At 38.6% G+C, this 13,829-nt stretch overlaps 2 protein-coding genes across 8 annotated transcripts in view; both read right to left on the bottom strand.

Moving 5' to 3' along the window:
• Positions 1-204: 204 nt before the first annotated feature.
• Positions 205-11,250, bottom strand: golm2 (golgi membrane protein 2). 4 transcript variants are annotated; one of them, XM_044100459.1, is made up of 10 exons: positions 10,176-11,250; positions 7,911-7,965; positions 7,699-7,801; positions 7,093-7,183; positions 6,173-6,299; positions 5,940-6,023; positions 5,362-5,640; positions 5,066-5,182; positions 3,023-3,190; positions 205-1,878 (listed from the first exon to the last, which is right to left on the bottom strand). In XM_044100459.1, exons 1-10 carry the CDS (start codon positions 10,500-10,502, stop codon positions 1,799-1,801), a joined length of 1,431 nt encoding a protein of 476 aa, XP_043956394.1. In that variant the 5' UTR covers positions 10,503-11,250; the 3' UTR covers positions 205-1,798. The 4 variants fall into 4 exon arrangements, with proteins under 4 accessions (XP_043956394.1, XP_043956385.1, XP_043956412.1 ...); XM_044100450.1 differs by having other exon boundaries at positions 5,940-6,020; positions 10,176-11,243; XM_044100477.1 differs by lacking the exon at positions 3,023-3,190 and having other exon boundaries at positions 5,940-6,020; positions 10,176-11,242.
• Positions 11,251-12,728: 1,478 nt separating this feature from the next.
• fam189a1 (family with sequence similarity 189 member A1) overlaps positions 12,729-13,829 on the bottom strand; it is a 91,582-nt gene continuing 90,481 nt past the window's right edge. For 2 of the 4 annotated variants that reach the window (XM_044100428.1, XM_044100411.1), the window contains exon 12: positions 12,730-13,609. In XM_044100428.1, coding sequence (XP_043956363.1) covers positions 13,406-13,609 — 204 coding nt within the window. In that variant the 3' untranslated portion in view covers positions 12,730-13,405. Of the gene's footprint in view, positions 13,610-13,829 lie in introns of all 4 variants that reach the window. The other 2 variants (XM_044100437.1, XM_044100421.1) reach the window with 2 other exon arrangements.

Raw genomic sequence — 13,829 nt, 5'->3', positions numbered from 1 at the left:
ACTGCATGGCATATAGAACTATTTATCTTAGCACTGCAAATCTTAACTCTAACATTAAGCCGTTATTCACTTTTGTTGCACAGCAATGATCTGGTAACTGCAGTGTATATCCAAGGTAAATAGGAAACACGTCTGAGTTGTTGGGAGTCTGATGATGCGGTAAATGCGTCATAGGCAGATGAAAAAAGGTCATTAAAAAAAGGCAATTGTTGAAGCAATGTATTTCAGACCTTACAGTTTCAATCATTAACATAAACAAAGAAACAAGCTCAGTTAGCACAAATGTTTAACATACAAATCCAGAACTGGAAAATGCTAATAATTTTCATATAGCTGTATAACATGAAGTTTTTGTACTTCACCAAATGCTGTATTTTGAACTTTAACCAAGGTTATTAAACTTGACTTAATATGGTTTTTGGGAAGTTTATTGTTCAGCTTTATTTCCATTAACCTGCCAATGAATGCAGAAGAAAATTATTTTTCATGGCTAAAACCGATCAGTCTGTAAAATACTCATGCTCATTACATATATTGTAAGAAATACCTTTGAAATCAAGGGAAAGTAAACACAGACTCTTGAAAATGTAAATGTCACGTTTAAACTTAATGGCAAAAGCAAACAAAATTACAGTATGCAATTAGATATTTTTGTGTTAGTTCCTGAAGTTTCCACATTTATATACAGTAACTGACCTTTTGTCAAAACAGCTTCCAAAATAAAGCATTTCCAGAAAAATTATTTTATAACAAAATTTAGTATTTGTTAATTCCATCAAGCAAAGCAATGATGAATATTTCTGATAAATACAATATTTCAGAGGTTATTTACATTAGAAGCTGTGTCAACTAAACCCATCTCATTAATGATGACAAACCATCACTCCTACTGCCAATCTGCAAGCGCAACAAGTGACAAAAGACATGAAGCATCACCTTTAATAAAATTAAATTACATTCAATGCGCCTTTCAGTGAGAAATCTTTTGTCCAGGTTGCACAAACAACTAATTTCTTGTTTTACAGATCTCCCCAAAGGTGAGGAATTATTCCCTTGGTACAAATGTTAACAATTCAACTACATCAAAATTCAAGAGACCTCATTGGTGGAAGCATGTGTAATGTCTGCTCCTAACACCATCCTAAGTATTGCTTAAGCAGCAAGTGTGTTGCTTAGTTTTGATGACTGAACACTTTGTTTCACATGTAGTGGCATTTAAAAACGGAATGAGGAGCACTTCTGGGTCTCTGTCACAAAAACAAAGCGGTTTAATAGGTGGTAAAGTCCTTGGCAACTGAATCTCCCACTCCACTAAAAGACAAAAAAAAAAAAAAAAGTCTTCATTGTAGGCATCCCATCTTAAAGAGCCCAGATTTGTTTCTTTGATGAATATCCCAGGAAGCAGTTTTTTAATATATCAAGCAAAAGCAAAGAGAAAGTAGGTAAAGAAAAGATGATTTGATTCAAACTATCGAACTCTCCGAGACCAGTCTATGATGACCTGAAGAAGTTACCCAGTACCAAAATGCAGTGACAACAGCACATCATCCCTACTGTCGTAACTTAAAAAAAAAAACATTAGCAATTACATAGCAGCTCAGGAGAATGCCGTGTTTAATTTCTATTAATATTATTCAGAATTAGTTTGAAAGTGTCAAAATAGTCCATAACACTAAAGAAGTCTGCTGTAAGTGCTTAGACAAGGTGATGTTGCAACTAATATATCAGGAGACACCTCGATTGAAGAGGAAGGACGTTTTTGTTTTTTTATATAAGTTATAACCGAGTGAGTTTCTTTTCAAAGAATGTCATTGTTTTGATGTCTTTTCCCATAATCCACGGCTCGGTCTCTGTCCTGAATGTCCCGATCGTCGTCATCTGGAAAAGAAAAAGAGGTCAAACCAACAGAGATTAATTACCTAATGAGGAAATGTTTAATATTGATATGCACTAGAAATCTACGGCCAATATTTCTATAGGGCAGGCTTTCAACATAAAACCTGGAAAAAAAATAAATAAATAAAAAAAAGAGCAAGGAAGGAAGAAAGTGCATAAAGGAGGTAGACAAAAATAAGTAATAAGGAAGAAGGGAGACAAGGAAGAAATTTTCCTATGAGATCAATATGTATTTTATATTTTAATTGAATTTAATTTTTTAAAAATGAATGCAAGAGAAAAGGAAGAAGGAAAGAAGGCATCAAAAAAAGGAATAAAGGAAGGACAAAAAAAACCTACAAAATGAATAAGTATAGCTATGGATTTGCATTTTCTTTTCCTAATTCTTGAATCAAATTCCAAATTTTTCCAGACTGATTAGGAACTTTAAGTCCCCAATTTCCAGAAGACAGACAAATAAAAATAAAAAGGACCTTCTATATATGTATACATTAATCATGCACAAAATAATCAGTTATTCATAAGGAAGAACAAGAATACACATGACAAAGCTATGTTCAAGTGGCATGTCAGGACGTTTTTTTTCTCGCACAGATCGATTATTTAAAACACTTTTCTATAGTGAAGGAGGCAATGGAAGGAAACAGTGTTAGGAAGCAATCACAAAGAAAACAAACACAGGCATGCACTTCAATGTTACAAGGAGAACACAGAAACATTCAGTAACACAGTGAGCTATATATATCTACTGGTTTAGATGTAGGTCAGATGTTTGGTGGGCACAGACAGGTGGTTTAGCTAAAAAGAAGCACAGGCACGATGGAAAATACTGGATGGCAGTTGAATAACTCTCACAGAACCGCAAGTTCAAGGGTCAAATTTTCCCTGTATATATATAAAAACAAAACAAAAAAAACCCCAAAAAAAACAGCAACATGTTTTTTAAAATGATTTTTAATTAACTTATTTTTGATCCAATGACCAGACTCGGGGTACTGTGAGCTACTCTGGACCAGTGCAGCGGTGGGGCTGCAGCAGAATGAGGGGTGGAGGAGGAAACAAGGGAGGAATGGTGGATACACACTGGACACACAGTCCACAGTTCCGGGGCTCAGGCCTGGCTCACCTTGAACGTCTTCCTCCCCACCATCACCATCCTCTTCCTCATTGTAGGCCAGCTCGGCCTGCTTGTCGGCCTCATACTCACCAACGTTGCCGTCGTCCCCATTGTAGTCCGCCAGCTTAGAGCCGTGCTGCGGATCTACTGGGGACTCGTTCTCATCAAAGAACCGGCCTGCAGGAGGCAGAGAAGGGCCTCGTCAGGAAAGAAGGGAAGCAGCGGCAGTCGTGGTGGGAAGCAATAGGTGTGTGTGGGGACGAGGAGAAACCAAGTAATGACGAATGCTTGGAGGAGTGAGTGATGGTACACAGAGGATGAGGTTAATACATGGAGAAAGGTTTTAATTTGGAAGACGGGCATTTCTGAGAAGGAAGGCCTTAGACGGACTGAAGCAGCAAAACCACGAAAAAGAAAAAAAGAAAAAAAAAATAGTGCGGTCTTTACATTTTTTTGTCATAAAAGAAGAACTGAGCGGTAACTGAGACATCTGTGCAGTCCACTCAATCACAGCAGCGCAGCAGAAATGTATGATTTTTGTTGGAGAAGAGAAACAGCCATTTTAACACTTTACCATTTCTCTTAGTCACTTTGGTCCATTTCTCAGGTTAGAATTGAAATTTTTAAAACTGCTTATTCAATCTTCAAATCATTGAATCACTTGTGAACATAAAAATTTTTTTTTTAAAACATATCACTTCTGCAAAAGCTTTTGTACATTCATGCAATTGATAATGTACAATTATTAGATTTTTTTTCCTATATTTTCAGTTACTTGTGTTGATTAAAATGTTCTATACTGAATACTCTCAACCTCCACAACATATAAGCATAAGATTATCACATAACTCTTTAGATGCAATATGCTTAAACAAGTTGTCGCAATATGTCAAGCATATTTCTATTAGGCTTTGTTTTTCTAAATCTTTCCTGAATTGTTACATTGCTCCCTGGTGAATCTCGACTCTCTCCAAAGTCAGCAAATGTATAAACTATTACATCCACCAATGATCAACCAGACTTCTGAAATAGCTCAAAGATACACATCATGAACCATCGCAAGTATATGGTGTATATGGCCAGAGCACAACACAGTGCTACATTTCTGACAACAGAAGGTTGAGGGTTTGGACGGGGTCAACAGCCAGAGGGAAAAAGAAGAGGAGTGAGGCCGTGGAGGAGGAGTAAGGAGGCAAAACGGAAAGAGGGGGCGAGGACATTATGCCAGTTTCCATTGCTCCAACATCATCAGGTAATGATGCTGATGGAGTTCCTCACTCTAGTCCTCATTCCTTAACCCCATTTGGTAATTATTCTCAGCATGGAGATGGAAAGTATGTGATCACCAGCCACATACACAGATGACCCCTTTTGGCTGCCATGGATGCAGCATGTGATGACTTCACAGCAGATCCCTGAAAGCATTGTTTCAAGGGTCTGAAAGAAATTAGATTTGTATTTGTAAAAATAAGCAATAATAACAATAACCTCTGTGGTAAAGTTCCACAACTTGATTACAGCAGCTCAAGTTTTAGGCATGTCGAGAGCTAAGAAAACAAATAATGAGGTCCAGCTTTTTCAGATTGCCGTCACACCTTTTTAGAGAAAAAGCACCTGGGTGCTAAGGACTTTGGTTGCCTTTACAAGACTGAAAAGATCCCTGGCAGAGGCACAAGGGAGATAAAGGAGAAATCAATTTAAAAAGGAGGAGGAATCAAAGGCAGCAGAGCAAAGCAGAAGCCAGGCACCTGGAAAAGATAATCTGGCAGCCGTGTGTGTGTTATTTGTCTCCTCTTTTCTGTAATTCAGGGCTCTCTCAACTCCCTGATTCTACTCCAACTCATGTTCACAAAATGACTCAGATATCCACTGAGCAAGTGGCAAAAATCACACAAATGGCACCACGGAAAATTGGATCCTGCTCTGGAGTGAGTTAGGACAAGGACAAGTGGCAAGAATCCCTAATACCATGATTATGTGCCCTTTAAGACAGAACACATCCCAATCCACCTTCCCCACCGCCATTTTCAATATTCACAAAAAGAAACTCACTTTGGCGGTGGTGCAACTGCTCCGCAGGGACTTTTTCTTTGGCGCGTTGCTGGACGGGCTTGGGCACCTGGGCGTTCTCGTGAGGCAGAGGAATCATCTTCAAATGTTTGCTGTCAACTTGAAGGTCAGAGGGAAAACAAAACAAATCATAACTCCTTCACAAGTCATCACCAAGAATTGCCTTTCGAGAATTTGTTTATTTCACAAGAGCACAATTCACAAGAGCGAATTCTTCAAGTACTTGATTTTTTTTCTTCTTTTTTTAAAGATTCACGTGCTGCAGCGTCAGTCTGTACCTGGGATTTGTCTTTGCTGTTCTCCCAGCTCGTCTGCCTTGATCCCTGCCTTGCTATCTTCTTCAAACACTATTGGCTTGTCTCCCTGTTTGATGATGACTGGGGGTGCGAGCCCCCCTGCTCGGCCCTCTATCCGCTCCTGCTGGAGCCTGGGCTGGTCCAACAGCATGCCTTGACCTCCAGGACCATCGGCTGCTTCCGGGCCAGGACCAGCACCAGCTGCGGCTCCCACATCCGGCGCCTCGTTCTGCTTCTGAGTGATGGCGGGCTTCTTCAAGGCTTTAAATAAAATTAAAGATACAGTGAGAGTTTATGTTGCAATATTTAACCCACTGAAATGGTCTCACCCACTTTTATGTTTGTTATTCCCATAACAATTTGATCAAGACAGTAAATGTTATGAGAAAAAAAAAAAAACAACTTTAAATGTACTGAAAATTGTTTAGCTTTACTGTGTACTCAATAGACTCCTAATGAGCTGGTCCAACAATATGGCACCGTCATAATATAAACAGTTGGCAGAGTGTTTGATGTGCAAAACAAAAAATTTGTCTCCAATGTTCAGAATTAATGCTTACCAAACTGAACTTCATCCATTTTTCCCACCTCACTGTCTTCAATTCCAGGCATGCCAGCATCGCTGCCAGGTTTGCCCATTTCTTCTGCAACAAAGGAATGAGATTAAAAAAAAAAGTATTTAATCATTTTTAACCAATCAGTATATACAACAGGTGCACACCTGGAAAAGATTTTAGATTTTTGCATGCAACAAGACTAAATGATTAGATTTGAAAAGACATGCTCAATCTACCTTTTATCTCTGAGTGCCTGTCATGTTGGTGAGTGGCCACCGTCTGGCGCTCTCCTGTCACATCCGCACCTCCTGCTTCCCCTGCATGCTTTCCTGCGCCCACGTTGCCCAGGCCACCGACCACAGTCTAGATTACAGAGAGATAAACAAGAAACAGGAACAAGTGTGAGCCTGAGGGAAACACGGAAGGGCACTGAATAGAAAGTTTGAGCCAAGTAGAAATATGAGGAAACGAAATATTCAAATTATTTGGAACAGTTCTAGCAATAAAAAATAAAGCTATAAACAAACACTAGACTGCTGAATAAATTGGGAATGCAACATGGAGACAGGACCTTCCTATACAAAGCTTTAAGGTTTCAATTCTTTTACATATTCCAGTTTTCAGAGTTCTACAAACTTAATCCTCATTTAAAAACATTAAGCACAGAGTTCACCATTAAATACATTGGTTCAGGTTTTATACATGGGACTGGCATAAACAGAGACTGAGAGGAAGGAAGGAAATAATGTACATAAATTAGTAAGAAAATTAAGTAAAGACACAATGAAAGTGAGAAAGGAAGGGAACAAGAAAGGAGGTATAACATTTAAATAAAAGAAGAACAAGGCAGAAAAAGGAAAGTACAAAAGTAAGATAGGAAAGAAAGACAATAATGGAAACTGGATAGGACACAAGAAAAGCAAGAATGTGAGAAAGAACTAAAAACAAGAATGGAAGAGAATACAGGTCACAATAAAAAAAAGAAGGCAGAAAACAAAAAAGAAAAGAAGGAAAAACATAAGGGGGGAAGAACATAAGGATACACTCCAAAAACAGAAAACACTGAACTCAAATTCCAGACTTTTTACAGCAACATAGAAAGGCAGAATCACCAGAATAGCTGAAATGTTGTTAATCAAGGTTTACTAAAACTAACCAGTCTCAGCTTTGACACTTCTTTCTCCAGGGTTTTTTTTGCTTCTTCATACTCTCCCTTAAGCTGTGCAATCTGACGTCCACACTGCAAACTGGAAAACACACACACACACACACACACACACATTTCTATATTATATCCACGTCATTCTGAGTCATTTCAGCATGCTATGGAACTGATTTCATACAAAAGCAAAACAAGGCCAGGTTAACATTGTCTAGGTGAATTATCCAAATAAAAACAAAGGAGAAAAGGAGAAGCTAATATTATATTATATTGCTACACTGAATGCAAACAATGTGACTGGGATTGCAAATAGGATTTTCATGGAATTAAATTTGTTTCACACAGTACAAAGGTTTTCATTGCTATATTAGCTAAACTGTTACTTTTAACCCATTACATACCAACCTTTGACATGAGCAGTCATTACATTTAAGTATCATGATACTAAAGCTGTTCTGCATGCTTTTAAAGCATAATATGATTAAAAACCAATTTTTTGAGAAAGAGGCAAGCTGTTTCCCACAATTTACTTAAATTGCATTAAAAAAGAGAAAAAACCAGGTAGTCACTGAAGCAGATAATATGAAGTGAATCAAATACCTCTCGTACTCCAGTTTTCTCTCCAAACTAGAGCTATTTTTCTTCACTTCTCTCAGCTGCTCTTCTTGCTTCATGAACTCCTGCTTCAGCTCCGTCAGCTGCTCTGTTTGCAGCGACACCACCGTGCAAACATAATGAAGATGGAAAAGGGGTAAATTTCTAAGAAACAATCAGCTTCAGCTTGACAGCGCCCTCTGCTGGTCTGGTCTTACCTCTAAGTCTCTGCACCTCGGCCATTTGGGATGTGACGTCAGTTTGCAATTTCACCTGTTGCAAAAGGAAAAAATAAATATATATCCAGGAGTTATGAAAGGTGTTACATTTTGACAACAAGAACTTGTTCAAACAAAAAGCTTCGAAGGCAGAAACCCTCAGGACTCAAGAAGTTAATGCTATTTACTCTAGGAAAAGCAAGACAAACTTGTTTGTCTTGAATGTCTTGTACTGAACATGAGCCATACTTGGTTCTTTGAGACGAAATACATTATTCCAAAGACCTGGTCCCTAACTCTTATTTAATGACTTATCAGATTTACAAGCATAAACTAGACATTAAATTACTTTAGGAGGCACATGAGGCAGATGCTCATATTTAGAACTTGACTCGAAAAAGCCAATCAGCCGAACAATAACTTTCAATAAATACACCACTTGATTACTGTAACTGCAGGCCTCTCGCTTTATGCAGTCCTGTAAACACAAGGGTGGGATGTTTATATAGGAAAAAGTGGAACGTTAGTCAATGCAAACTTCCAGTTTAATTACAGAAACACTGTTGGGACCTGGAACTCTGTCTCCTCTCCACATAGTGAGATTATTTTAAGCATATTTCCTTTAACGTAAATTTCTAACGGCACTAAGTGGGTTTCTAAACAATTTTTTTTTTAAATGTAGGAAAAAAAAGGTAGTTTGGTTTAAAACAGCATACGGGATAGGAAAATGACCAAAAAACAAAACAGAGCTTTTAAATTTGTGTATAGTTTCTTTTTTTTTCTTTTTTTTTAGTAATTATACTTCTCTGGTCACCAGGGCTGTGAGCATAGCAGCTTCTTTAAAGAAGCTGGGAAGATCTACTATTTGCAGTAGCTAAGGACAACTTAAATGCAAATATTGACTTTAGTCTAGTCTGAAAGGTGTTTCCACCTAAACCACCTGGTTCTTATGCCTTCAGATGCTCATATTTAGTTAGTAGCAAAAATGACCAGCTCTAACCTTCTGTACAGACTACAAAGTGGCACAGAATATTACAGTCAGATAAATTTATATATATATATATATATCCCCAAACCACACACGGAGCATACTGTGCATGATTTGAGCAATTCTTTCTGAGCTTTGTGACAGAAATCAGCAAAGTATGCTGGTTTACAGGTCGAAGACAACAACACCTCCAATAAAGAAAATAAAGTAAAGACACAATGAAATGTCTTTAATTTTGTGAAGACATTTCACAAAAGTAAAATGAAAGTGTCCAATTTGCGAACCATGGATGACGTTTGGCAGGCCAACAAAAGAGCAACAGTGTATATTTTCCTGAACACTTTGTGGATGGCATTATGCCAGCACAGTCAGGAAGCAAAAAATATTATTGAATAATGTATATATATTTTTAAATCAAGTAGAACAAATAAGTAAATAAATTTACTTATGGCTTCCACAATCCTTTCTACATAGAGAAAAGTTGAGATACTTTCATAAATACTGGGCTTGAGGATGCCAAGCATTTAAGCGTTGCAACGTGGCGATTATACAGAAAAACATGGGGTGAAGCAGATCTCGAGAGACAGCGGTTAAGTGAGAATGAATGAGATCCTAATCAAGGGCAAGTTTGTACAGACTTTTCTAAGCAACATAATGAAAATATTATGAAGCTGCAAATTGGTGTTGCTGCTGCGTGTGACAGAAACCGAATGTTTCTATCACACAGGAAACATTCACGGAGGAACAGGAAAAGCATGAAGTCAGCCACAGAGAACAGGACAGGTTGAACATGTGTAATTCCCCTCTCGGCTCTGAAGGTTATCCTTTCGCAGTGTTTCTCTACTCCTCCGAGTGTCAACACAGTATCTCTGTGATCCAGGAGGTCAAAGAGATACTGCAGTGCATGTACCTTTTTCTGTAAACTATGTTCTACAAGTATGTAATCACAGGTCAAGACCTAAGATTTACTTTCAGAATATAATTAGGATTCTGTGTCTCTTCTAGAAGCATTTTATATACAAAAGAATAACCACAATCACAGCTTTTTGTTCTGAGTAGCACACAACATTTCCATAAACCAACACCATTTTACTGTGGTGTTGCTCATTGGCTTTTCCTGATTTACCACAGTGATTACCTCTGGTATAAATATTTATTCATCCTTTTACTATTAAATTGCATCTTTACTCTCTCTGTGGACAGTTCTTTGGTGAGATATCTGGTACACGTGTCACGACAGTCAGACTGGATCAAACAAAGCCAGAATCCAAGTTTACCTTCTCATCTGAACACTTCTTGATGGCCCCCTCTCTGGCCTGGAGCTTGCCCTCCAGCAAGCTGTAGTCTCCATCCTTCTGGTCGATCTGTTTCTTGTGCGTGTCCACCTGCACTATCAGCTCCGAGTTGCGCTTCTCCAGGCGGCTCCGCGCCGCGTCCGAGCGCTTCACCTGCGTCTGTATCTCCGCCAGTTCGTCCAGCAGATGTCCGTGCTTGTTGGACACCGTCCAGTAGTTGAAAACCAGCACGCCGATGATGACCATCAGAAAGACGAGGATGAAGGACGGCATGCGGCCTCCCCGTCGGTTTGCACCAAAGCCAATCATTTCAAACACATGCACACTAAAAGCCTAACGTCACTACAGGTCGCTACCGCAGCTCGGAGTGTGTTATCCCGATGTAAAACACATCTGTGTACGTGACATGCCGTCGGAAACAAACGCTACAAACACATACACACACACACACAGAGTCACAAACGATGAAGGCTTTTCACATTTCTACGCGTATTTACTCTCCGTCCCCTTCCGCACACTCGGCATCTTCTCTGTGAACTACGCCCGCGGGGACGTGGCCTGTGAAACAGAAGGGACTCGACGTGGACTGCAACGAGGCGCCGTGGCAGTGGGCTGCGAGAACACCAAACACCACACTGCTCCTGCTAACTGTCTCCTTTAGCCAGGGCCACGGTCATTGTTTTTCTGGTAAAACACGTCACGTACTGAGCGTTTGGGAACTCCTGGGATTGTAAGCTCGCAGTTTTGTACGAAAGGTCCCACGGAGATCCTGGTTTCTGATCTGACGTCGGCGTTAGCTCATATCAAAGTCCAGCTAATCTCTTGACACTAGCTAACGCTGCAGCCACATAGATGCCAGAGAAGCACCAGCTACTGTCGGAGAAAGAAACATTTTGTTTCTTAAACTTTAAACAAAACCATCGCATAGAAACTAAACGCATTTAACAATTCAAACCGGGCGCAAGCTTTCAATCTATCTCACTATTCTTTGCCTACAAACATCCTATGTACGGGTTAAGTTAGCTGGAGGCACTACGCGCAATTTCCGGTTAATTTCACAATAAGAGTCCTTAATTGTAAATTAACAACAAAGAGCTTTCCCCCATACATGTATGGAGTTAAAGTTGTTTCACAATTATTCAATAAAGAAAAACAAACAAAAAAGTAGTATTAAATTAAAAAAAAAATCATGTGAACCAAAAAAAAAAAAAAAAAAATAGAGTTGTGATTACAACTTTTGGATAAAAAAAAAAAATCAAACAAAAATATCTCAATCAAATTGTCAGAATTGCAATTTGTAAGAGTGTTCCTATTGGTAAGCGCTGACTAAAGCGGATGACTCCGACTCCCTTCGATTCAGAACTCTGTCGAGTGGCATTAAGCGTGGGAAATACGTGTTAAAAACTGTTGTGTAATATTCCGTGTGTGTGTATTAACTAGCATTGAAGTGGGAAGTAGGAAAACACGGCAAATCGCTTTACCTATGTTATTAGGTCCACGTTAATGTGCACCACACGTCAAGTGACTGTACAGATTATTTATTTACAAGCACATAATCAGTGCTGTGGATGAGGGGAGGCAATGTTACTCTTACAATTTGATTGATATACTTTTTTGTTTGAATTTTTTTTTTTTAAATCCAAAAGTTTTGATTACAACTCTATTCTTTTGTTTGACATGATTTATTTTTTATTTTTATTGAATAGTACTTTTTTTTTGTTTGACAAGATGGGTTTTTTGATTGAATAATTGTGAAACAAATTTAACTCCATATACACGGGGCTTGATCAAAATTATTCTAAAATATATTATTGATTTTTATTTTACCATTATCTTTTTGTTTGTATGCCATAAGCATACAAACATGCTCGTAATATAAACGTTTAGGATGTGGGTCAGAGTTTTGGGAATGTAATATGGGTAACAGTGAGTTACATAGTCAAGAGCATTTTGCACTGGAAAGTTCTGAATTTTCCCTCTTTGGGACAGTAAAGGGTATTTCTAATATGTCAGTGCAGTAATTTGAAAAGGCACAAAATGCTATCTCATGTAGCAATACATTTTTTTTCGAAGGATAGCTAACAGTGAGATTTCGTCCATCTATTTATTTTCTTAACCCCACTAATACTATTCAGTGTCATGAGAGAGCTGTCTCTAATTGCCAATAAGCAAGTGATAAATTTTACCCTGGACAGGCTACTAGTTCATACAGTATAAAAATAAAAAAACAAGTTTCACATGCCAATTTCTAAGGCAATTCATATACCATGCTAAATAAAACCTGTCACTGCATTACATTTACAGAGTGCACTATTATTTTTATAGATTTGGTCAAATTGCTAATATTTATACTATTAAATATACTGTGTACTTATTTAATATTATTTATAAATTTTATTTTGCTTATGGTTGTTTGTATTTACCACTATCTAACACTTGTCAACAAATAAGCAATTTCCTTGGACATCTATTCTATTAGAATTTCTACAGTTTTCATCCCTACAATTCACAAGATTGTATAATTTGTAAAAGAAAAACAAAGCATAACTACATCAGTGTACAAAGACACTCAGCCAAAACTAAAAATGCATATTTTATTGAAACACTGATAAGAATTGTAGCACAATGAGGTAAGTTAAATAATCAACATTTGTGATGTTTTTGAACCACAAAATATTCACCACCTTATCAGAAACATTTCCACAAGTCAGCAAACAATAGCCAGCAGTGTCTGTCCCGTCAGTTCAGCTCACAGTTTTGTACAGACACATTTGTTCCTCATGAGGACAAGAGGAACACAGAAACAGACATTTCTCTGCATGTCTGTCATGGATTCAGGCTTACCAGCTGGGTTATTAGTTCCTCTTTATAAGGAGATGAAATTCAGTAGAAAAGGTCCCCTGAGGGAGAAAAACATTCTTTTATTTGTTTCAGATGAGAAAAAAAAAAAGCCACTACAGACACTGGCAGGCTCTGACGGAGTTTGCTACCATTTTTGCTGATGACTTGGCATGATCTCACAGGGCACTATGAGCAGCATAGGAGCACTTCAGATGCTTTGTACTGAAAGCATCTGCTCATTGTTTGCAGCCACATGGAGCAAACAATGATCCCATAATGTCTGGAGAGTTATTAATTACTCCGCAGACATCTGCCACACAGGGCAGCAACATCAGCACACTGGAATGCCCTCAGAGTCTTGATCCGAGTGGTCAGAGAATGGTTTCTCTGCACTCGAGGCCTTGTTCAGAGGACGGGGAGCCCTGTGGGTCAGTTGAAGAGCTGGTTTTCTGTGGGTGATGTTTTGAGCGGCACATAGATGGCGACGGGGAGGAACTCAAAGCACCGCAGCTCTGAAGATGTATGTCCTCGTGGTCCCGTTTCCTTGGACTGCCAATGATGCGCTGGGTCATCACCTAGCAACATGAAAACAACGACAAAGAGAGAGAGGCTTGGGTAAGCTGTTTATGCTTCTGCTGCCATTGCCTCCTTGAAGAAAACTAAGTTTGAAACCTTAAAGTGTTAGGGGAAATAAAGTCTCACAAGACCTTCATCATACAACTGACTAAAATTTAAAACAAACTAAATCCCCCACAGCAAACCCAGCTCAAACCCACAGAAAATCCAGGATGGGCC

This window comes from Gambusia affinis, linkage group LG02 (assembly GCF_019740435.1).
Source record: "Gambusia affinis linkage group LG02, SWU_Gaff_1.0, whole genome shotgun sequence".
In the NCBI taxonomy this organism is placed as follows: Eukaryota; Metazoa; Chordata; class Actinopteri; order Cyprinodontiformes; family Poeciliidae; genus Gambusia; species Gambusia affinis.
The sequence above is the reverse complement of the archived record's forward strand: the minus strand, read 5'-3'. Positions and strand labels throughout refer to the sequence as shown.